The 10053-nt window shown below is 38.9% G+C and overlaps 1 protein-coding gene across 3 annotated transcripts in view; it reads right to left on the minus strand.

The window, feature by feature from the left end:
• The window catches only part of PPM1L (protein phosphatase, Mg2+/Mn2+ dependent 1L), a 192085-nt gene extending 182424 nt beyond the window's left edge, over positions 1–9661 (minus strand). Inside the window, exons 1-2 of one of the 3 annotated variants that reach the window (XM_039361092.1) lie at positions 9640–9661; positions 7654–8402 (exon numbers count right to left, since the gene is read on the minus strand). In XM_039361092.1, the coding sequence (XP_039217026.1) occupies positions 7654–8052 (399 nt within the window). In that variant the 5' untranslated portion in view covers positions 8053–8402; positions 9640–9661. The other 2 variants (XM_039361090.1, XM_039361091.1) reach the window with 2 other exon arrangements.
• Positions 9662–10053: the final 392 nt, after the last annotated feature.

The raw sequence follows: 10053 nt of genomic DNA on the forward strand, positions 1-10053 counted from the left end.
GGATACAGTAGAGATGACATGAGATGAGATGAAGGCAACAGTATGGGGACATGACAAGAAAAAAAGGGAATGAAGACAAGTTATGTCTGGCTGAGGTAGAAGTGAGGAAAGTCCTGTGTTAAAAGTAAATATGATGTAAATCCCCTAAATGAACCATGCATTGCTAAAATTTCCTTTGCACAATCCTTCCTTTTATCTTTGCTGTATTTTCTGCCATTTAATTTCCAAAAAATGTAATCATTTTTTTAAAAGTGCAGGCATCTGTCTTAAATTTTAGAATAAAATGTGGCCCAGTTTGAACTACTAAAAAAAAATAGTTATTTTGAGCCTAGTTTATAATGCAGCATCTAAGTATTTGATTTCATTGATTCATGTTTGCTTGGTGGCCATCAGTATAACTGCCCGGTTACTAAGGTCACAGGGTTTTATATATAAGCAAAATATCACCATTGAAAATATTTATGTTAGTGTAATACAAACATATTTCATTATCAACAACTAGAAAACATTTCTATAAATGGGAAAAGACCACTAGCATTCATGAACTCCTGTGTGTATTTGAGATTTCATGAAGGGTTATTAGCCAATGGAGCAAAATTCAAAGCCAATGTTTCAAATTTTCAGCACAAAAACCATATGACCTCCAAACTTTAGACTCCCTCATTAAAAAATAAGGAGCATAATACAAAAGGAAGAAATTCAAGTGGTGCAGTCTTCAATAAGACTATGCACATTAATCTATTTTAGTCTGCATCAATTTAATGTCTTCAGTTAGCATTCTGTTAAATCAGCTTAATCAGAATAGAGCTGGAAGGGACCTGATATTTTTATCATTCTACATTTTTTAAAAAACTAAGATTTACATCTTTCTCTAGTATACATACTTGTGCTTGCCTCTTTTACCCACAATAGTCACTCAACTTGGAGAAGATAATTACCTATTTTGCAAAAGATAATCGTGTCCCAAACTGGATATTATTCTGAAAAGTGTGTGTTTGATCACCTCACTTAAAATTATTAATTGCTCACCTACCTCAATATGTATTGGTTTCAGTGCTAGATTGCTGGCACATTTGCCTACATTTTTAATAGAGATGAAAAAGATATCTGGACAGACACCAAGTCTTTTTTTTTAAATATGTCAAGTACTGAATTCTTACATGTCCAAGCTAAGATTTGTTAAATAAGAGCGCAATAGCTGTAAACCTTTCCCAACTAGGATTGTCAGAGGTGTAAGTACCCATTTTTGACCATTGGTGAGAAATTTCACTGACTTTTTTTGCTGAAAATGTTTCTTCATAATAATGAATGGAAACAAACTGTACATTCAATTTGAGAAAAAGCTGGTAGCATCAAAGCTTCATTAATGTTTTTTTAAAATGGTTATCTCTAGAAATTATGTAAGGGAAACATGAATATGTGTTTGTATATACCCACAGAGTTACATAGAAAATGTTCCAATGACGTAGAAATTTTCCAGTATCAGCTCAACATAATCTACTTTTAGTGTTCTGGAGGACATTATTTTTCTATAAGTGGAAAATTACAGTCAATGTAGGCCAAGCATCATCTTGGTAACATCTTCTGCATTACATAAAAGTTATAAGATACTGTAAGCTTTTCCCAGTGGCTTTCTACTGGCTCAAACAGAATCAAGAGGAACATTCTCCATTCTTACATATGTCCCATGCAATTTGAGATTTCCATTCATAGTAGAAGGATCCAATATGGGAAAAGCTGACAAAACATGTTTTGAAAAATATTAAGATTGATACAATTACAAAACCTGCAGGTGAAATTTAGATGGCAGAACATCTAATACTTTTGATATCCACCCATTTTTCTTCTCCAATAGCTGAAGACCACAGAAGACTTACTGGTGATAACCCTAGAAGTTGGGGTTGTAATTTCAAAGATTTTTTTTATTGCTTTAGTACCTAAGTACTAAAAGTGTAATTCTACAGCTTGTGTTCTCAATAAGTAAAAAATTAATACTGTGATAATGTGACAGCTTGCTGCCAAATCTGTTGCAGCAGCAATGGGGCAGAGCACTCAGGTAGCCACCCACCAAAACATCAGGTCTGATAGGTTCATCGTTATATCAAAGTGGAGGAAGAAGACATCAACAGATGCAACTCTGTTTTACAGAGTTTTACAGCTCATGGTAACCTTTATGTATATAAAAAGATCTTCGCCTTGCCAATTATATCTTTAAAACTCAGCATTTCCAAGTATTCTTCATGACTTGGTACTTTTTTGATCTTTGGACTTAAAACTGAATAAACAAAGCCAAAAAAACCCACACTAAAACAACTCTCTACCAATAACAAGGTACTTCTAGCTTAAAAATATTTCTGCCCAAAAGCAAGTTTCTCTTCCAAACAAACTTTATATATAAAATATAATGTAGAATGGTTATTCAATTGCTCTTTGAAGTCAATAAAATCTAATAAGGAATAACCACTTCAATAGCAAACATTCATTCAAGTCTTGCAACACATTCTTCCACCTAATACTTAATCCTCATTTTTAAAATATTTCTTTCTGTGAAAACATTCAAAAGATATATAGAAATTCACTGAATGCTGGCCAAGTAAAAATATTTTTCTTTATAAGAAGAATTCACAGTGTTGTTTCTCCCACAGATAGTTAAAATACAGTTAGTTAAAATATGGATAGTTAAAATCATATTTAAATTGAAGGGCATAAAGTAATAACCATCATACCAAATATTTTAATCTCTGATTATTTATCTAGGCAAGCCTGCTTTATTTGTAAGTAGAAACCTAAATCAAAAACACTATTTACATATCTAGCTTCCTAAAAATCAAGCAAACACTTTATACTTATAGACAAGAAAAATCAACTACATGTAGTCTTTGACTTAAAACAGTTAGTTTAATGACCATACAAAGTTTAAAACGGCACTGAAAAAAGTGATTTATAACCATTTTTCACATCTACGACCATTGCAGCATCCCCCTAGTCATGTGATCAAAATTCAGACACCTGGCAACTGACTCATATTTATGATGGTTGCCGTGTTCTGGGGTCTTTTCATCACCTTTTGCAACCTTTGGACAAGTAAAGTCAATGGGGAAGCCATATTCACTTAACAACCATGTTACTAACTAAACAACCACAGTGTTTCACTTAACAACTGTGGCAAGAAAGGTCATAAAACGGGGCAAAACTCAGTTAACAAATGTTTTACTTAACAACAGAAATTTTGGGCTCAATTGTAGTCATAAATCGAAGACTATATGTACTAGCCTTTTTTATTTGAAAAATAGAAAAGTCATACTCAGATTAATATTTAACAAAATAAATTTATGAAAGACTTTGACAGATTTCTTTACTGACTTACTGACCATACAAACCAATTTTATATGGCCATCCTACCTTCACTGAAACAGAATAAGCTTACAGAATATGGGATTCAGAAACTAAATGCAAAATCATATATTCACATTCTCAAGAGTGTACTAGATTTCCACACCCATAATTCCTGGCAAGTAGAGCCACTGTTAAAGAATTATAGGGAAATTAAAGCCCAACACATTCAGAGGGCACCAACTCAACAATGAAAATTGCTGTGGTTAAGAAGAAGTGTCAGATTTAATTTCAATTCTTAGCAACAGCAATTGGTGCTATTTTGTTTCCCGAAAAATGCCACTGATCATACATTCCTACAACATAAAGTACATTAATTGCAGTGATGAGTGGACTCAGACAAGGTCATGTTACATATTAAACCCAGTAAGAGTCTCGCTAGAATCAACTCCTTTTACTCTTTCCCTCCCCCCCCCCAAAAAAGCTCTCAGATTATTCTGACTCATTAATAACTCTTTTTTCCACTGAAGTACAGCAGGTAAGCAGTCCAGACAACTGACTGAAAAAGCCCAACAGTCTTGAATATTACTGAATAAAATGAATTAAGTGCCACCACATTCCTCAAGGTGACAGCTGAAGGATGCTCTTGTTCAAAGCACTCATCAACATGGAATAAATTGCAGAGGTACATCAACCATTTTTGCAAGCGCTTTTAAGTACATCACAAGACATCTAAAGCTTTTCCATGACAGGTTGGAAGCAAAAACCTCCTCAGTTTAAAGAGACCACCAAAAAAAACGAAACAAAAAAAATCCATTTCTTTGTGGTGACATTTGCAGAACAGCTACCCGTGTAAGTTAAGGAAAGAATGAGAAGAAAATCACTTTCCTGTCTTATACATAAAAATAAGAGAAGCACACAATGATAAATCTGTGCATAGTCAACTATGGCTATTTATAACAACAACAAAAAAAAAAACAGCAGCAGCAGCAACAATAATAAATGTATACACTGCCCAACTCTCAGCGACTGTCATTGTAATTGTAAAAAATCACAATGCAAGTTTCAGCTAAAGAGAAACTTTTCAGCTCAGTGTGAAACAGATTCTTTTTTCCTTATGGGTAACCCAGTTTAGGAACAAATCCGCATTCCTACAAATAGCTGTGTCTCCCATTTTAGGCTAACTGTTGGGTTGAGATTTGCAATTTTAAGAGCGAAGTCTATGAAGAGGGTTAAAGATTAAATCTTCCCATCTCACTCCCTCCCAACGAATCACCTTTGGCACAATAATTAAAACTAACGTAGGACTTTTTAAAAAAGCAGAAGTTCCAAGAGAGTGGGAGAAGATTTTAGATCCAAAAGGTCAATATGACATCAAAATCCTAAGCACGTCAATGTTGCTTAGAATTATTTACAAATCCCAAATATAAACTAATATTGAGTAATTCAGGCATGTATGAGCTGCTCTCATGCACTGTTTAGGAAGACAACAGAATCTTCTAATACAGTATCAGTTCATATCATCTATTTTTTATTAATTTCAGCATCATATTAGAGGATTTTTTGGGCAGAAGCAATTACCCAAGCTGCTTGTAAAATTGATGCCACACACTTTCCATGTAGGAAACAGGTGCTTCACTTCAAAAAAGTTGATCTATGCCAGCAGCCCTCAACCTTTTGTACACTAGAGACCGGTTCCATGGAAAGAGTTTTTTACATGGACCGGATGGGATATGGTTTTGTGTACTGCCTGTATCCCATGGATGGGACTTTACTTGTTTGCGTGGACTGGTTTCTGGCATGCCGCAGACTGGTGCCGGTCCACGAACCGGGGCTTGGGAATCCCTGATCTATGCAACTGCATTTCTATCTGCCATTACCAAGTTTAGTGCTATAACCTTTTAAAAATACACTTAGATTAACAAGCAAATCAAAGTTGGATGTTAAAGAAGAAGAACGGAAAGAATACTGACGTTTTTGAACTTTAGGGTTGGAAAAGACTTTTGAAATACCACGGATAGCCAAGAAAACAAACAAATGAATTGTACAACAAATTAATCTAGCTAGCCTATTTACCTGAGGTACAAATGATCAGGCTCAAATTATAGCATTCTGCACACATTATGCAGACACAATGCAAGCTCCCTTAAAGAATCCAAAATGCTAGTAAAGGTAGAAAGGAAGAGAACAACCTGCAGCAATATGAATGGGTTTGATTGTAGTGGTATAGGGAAACTTGAAGAGTAAAGCTGAAAATGGGTAAACCTGGCTAAGGTTTAACTATATGGTCACTAAGAATCAACACCAACTTGATGGCATATAATCAAACAAATGTATTAAACAAATAAGCAACCTTGTACCTTTAATCTGGTTAGAAGCACAATGTGCTGGTTAAAGATTATTCAATTTAAGTAGTTAGAAATATTTTGTTCAGTATTAATAAGTATCCATTAAAACAAAGAAATGCATATTACACTGTGCCTGCCAACATATGCTCTAAATGTATTGTGAAATCTTTCATAGATTTTTTTAAAACAATGGTTTAATAGCTAAAAAATTGCTTATTAATGCTACACTTAAATACTTACAAATGCTACATTTAAATTTCTAACTACAATAGACACTCTATCACATTTTAAGAGACTGTTTTAGATGTGGCTAAGCTAATGATTTAGAAGGATGGGAGGATGGCTGTAGTACATGAGGAACAACCAAACAGCTTGCCAAGTTATCAAATCTATTTTAATCATAGTTCAAACTGCTGACAGCAGACACAGAATATCTAATATGATGAAGAAGCAGGAAGGGGACACAGGTAAAAAGCAGAGTTTCTTCCCAGAGGATACTGCACTTGACAGGACGATGTTATCCTTCAAGAATTTCTCCCAAGCAAAGGTGAATGGGACTTACAGTAGAATGCTGCTTACACATTTCAAATGATGGCACACAATCTCTTCCATACTTTCATCAACCTCAAACCCTTATTCCAAAAGGTCAACTAACAAGAAAAAGTACATTTAATCTCAACCACAGATTAGATGGCCTAATCACAGCTTTCAACAATAACATGATTTAGTATTAGGCTCTCTCTCATATTGGTTAGCAGTATGAATAACAAAGATTTCAAAAGATAATAAGCCAAGAACTGCTCATTTTGAATAGGGCAGAGGGAGCAACTGCTCATCCTACTCTACCCTGATTTCACCCCCAACATCCTACACAACTCCAGTGTCCATAACTGCTATCAGGATGCCAATTTCCCCATCCTGTGACTTTGGAGATCCATGTAGAATATGAAGAGTGATTCCGACTACGCTCCAATCAAACTGCTTCTCATTAAGCCCACACAGAGAGAAAAGGCCACTCACTAACCACCCAATCTCCTTATCTGACAAACAAACAGAAGATTATCAAGAGCCACAACATATCCCATTATAGGAACAGCTGCTCTCTCCAGGAGGCTCAATTTCCTTCTGATCACCATCAGAGCTTTTCCAACAAGTTTGATTTATCAGAACAGCTGTAGGAAATGCAGACCCTTGATAAAAAAAAAATACAGAAGCAAATAAAAACAAATCTGCCAATTACTTCAGCTAGTGTGAATATTTAACTTCCACGTGAGACCACCTCCTTATCCATTCACAGCCACCCTCTGCATTCAAGTGAAATACAATGAAGCTTCTTTCTAATATGTGGCTAATGAACAGACATTCAATTAGAGTCATTATCCAAATAAACCTGGCTTAGCTTCTCCTATACAACTGCAAAAAAAACTACAGCCATTCTTCTGCGCATATGCTGCAGAGAGGCACATGGCATTTATTTTCACTTCTATTCTAGGCAAGCAGCTCATCTCAGTGAGTAAAAAAAGGATACAGAAAACACTGTAAATAAAGTCATAATGAAGAGATGCTGCAAAAATGGTAAAGTTTGTCAGTGCATTCCTCAGTCAGCAATCTCCTGATAGCGTTTACTTTATAGTCATACATTTATGCTTTATTAAAACAAAGGTAGCTAATTGCAGATATCATCAATGAAGGCCAGTTTGATTCTAAAAGCTTATTCCAAACATATGAACGAACACAATCATTGTTCCTAAGGTTCTGGGTCTACAATTTCAATTCACTGAAGATTCAGCTATGGCCCCTTTTTCCAATGAGACTCATGGAATTGATTTTGAGCAAATCAAAGACTGTTACAACGGCACAAATCAACTTTGCTGCTAACTTACAAAGCCCCCTATGATCACTGCCCAACTTCCCAAACATCTAAACACACAACAATAGCAAATCCGTATCACCCAAACAGCCTGAAACTTGCCTCTCCGCCGTGTCCATCAAATATCCCAAATATGGATGGATGAGTCTTGTTCACCAGATCCGTGATCACTTCAAACCTGTCTTCCATGTGGTCTCTCCGGCCTTGGATAGAATAAACAGCCACATTGTGGTTCTTAAACTCCCAGGTCTTGGAAAACTCTGCATCCAGAACATCCAGACCCCCAAGTTGGTCATTTTGCATAATTTCTGCTACCTTGCCCTTCACCATTTTCACTGCATCCCTGCTGGACTTGACAATGGTTTTCACTTCATCTGTATGGAAGAAGTAGCTCCATAGGGCCAGGCTGATGCATAGCAGGAACAGCGTCTCTGGTCTCAGTAAGAAGTAACGCATGATCCGACCCAGCAAAGAGAGCAAAGTCATTGTATCCTCTATCATTTATTACAGAGGCAGTAGATCTTCCCTCCCACACACACCATATACCACACACCCTGATGGTTGGGATGGGTCTAAAAGCAAAGCAGCAAATCACTGCATGTTCCTGTAATGCAAACACACGGAGGGCAGGGTCAGTGCTGCTAAAAGTGCCTCCTCTTTCTCCTCCGTTCTTCTGTGCAACTGCTTCAGGGCGCGTAGTCCCAGATGGCAAGAGTACTCCGATGTCAAGTTGCAGAGATCAGCATGCACGCTTGGGAGTCGGAAGGCACCCTTATCCTTCTCCACTTCTCACTCCTACAGCTGCCAAAGAGCATGCAGCAGCTCCTGGAGAAACGACGTTGGGAGATCAGCTGCAAGACAGCAAAGGATCAGTGCAGGAGCTGCTAGAGGCACTACCAGCAGCACAAGACCTATCTGGGTCTGCCGCAGATCGTCCCTGTGCTCATTGTGGCTTTTCAGCCAGGCCAGAGGCAAGAAGAAAAAAGCATTTGGCGCAAGAGGACCCTCTTCCTCCCTCCCTTACAGTTTCCCTGGGCATTCACTCTTGCTGCCCAAGGGCAGTCAATCAATTCATATTCCCCAACACAATTCCTACTCCCATTCTGGGTGCAGCAATAACCCAGGGCAGTTGCTAGCCCAAAGGAGCATGGCAGAGGGAAAGAGGACCCCAAGTCAAAAGCACAATACCGTGTAACTGTAGGATGAGAAAGGGGAACAATAGCAGCAATCAGTGTGGCGGCTTTTTAGAGGCAGGCAAGTTAGCCCCAATAGATCCAAGCAAAAGGGAAGAGTAACCCAAGAGGGTTCAGGGAGATTGAGATAGCCGATAGAAATACAGTACAAAGGGTTTGGTGGGTAGAGATGGACTGACCATTATAGGGAGAAAGTGGGGTAGAACAACAACAACAAAAACCCAGGCTGACTCTACCATAAGGTATGTCCATCATGTCCCTGTTTCTAAAACAAGGAACAAGACTTTAAAACCAGGACAATCTTGGCTGACAAACAATCCTTCGTAGACTCTTCTAAAGCGGCGCTTTTAACCGTTGCTGCTCAGCCTTTTCCTTCTAACATTCCATATACCTTGACTGGCAGCCCCCGGCTATGCCACCATCATCTTAAAAGATATTTCCAACTTTTAGGGAAGGTGACTGTCTCACTTTGGGAAAGACCTCTGCACCGCGGGCACAGGCTGGGAACGTGGATCGGGGGATAAGGGATCACAAAGGGGGATTATTAGCGGCGTGGGCTTCGTCCACCAGACCCCACCTGCTCTTCCGCTGCCGCTCTTCCTAACGGAGGAGTGCAGAGCAGTACACGCTAAAGCCGGCCCCTCCAAGAAAAGAAAGCAGCCCACCTCATGCTCCTTTCCCCGTTGCTGCAAAAGGCTGATCGCTCACTTGCCCCAGCGGCAATCCAGGGCTGGCCAATCGGCGACTCGCTTCTCCACCTTGTGGCTTCCAATGCACCCACAGCCCTTGCCCGGGCCTCCTCTTTCTTCGACGCTGAGTCTGTCCCCCTACTTTGCATGCCCTCCCCCGACCCTGCCCTCGGCTGCTGTCACCTGCAGGGCCGATCGCAAAGTACCTGTCTCCCCTTTCTTGCCGAGCCTGTCCCTCCCACTGGGCTGGGTCGAGGGTTCCCAAGTTACCTCGCCGGAGACAGCGATGCCTACAAATCCCGGCAGCCTTAGCGCCAAGGCGCGGTTCCACGATTGGCAGGAACCCCGCTAAGGGCTTCTGGAGCCTGAAGTCCACGAATTTTCACAGCCAGCCTTGCTCTCTCGCGCCCTCTACCAATAAATATAATGATGCACCCATAAACGCACACAAATACCCATATCGGAGTCATGCCGTTCCCTTTTTTTTGTGAGTATTTAAGCAACACTAGCAAAGCACAGAACGGGAGTGAAATTACGCGTAAATTAGCGACATGTAATAAAAAACGGAATGCAGTATAAAGAATACCAGTTTACCTTTCTTTTATTGGGTTTCTATTTTT

This window comes from Crotalus tigris, unplaced genomic scaffold (genome assembly GCF_016545835.1).
Source record: "Crotalus tigris isolate CLP2741 ecotype Arizona unplaced genomic scaffold, ASM1654583v1 scf7180000019200.1136910, whole genome shotgun sequence".
NCBI lineage: Eukaryota > Metazoa > Chordata > Lepidosauria > Squamata > Viperidae > Crotalus > Crotalus tigris.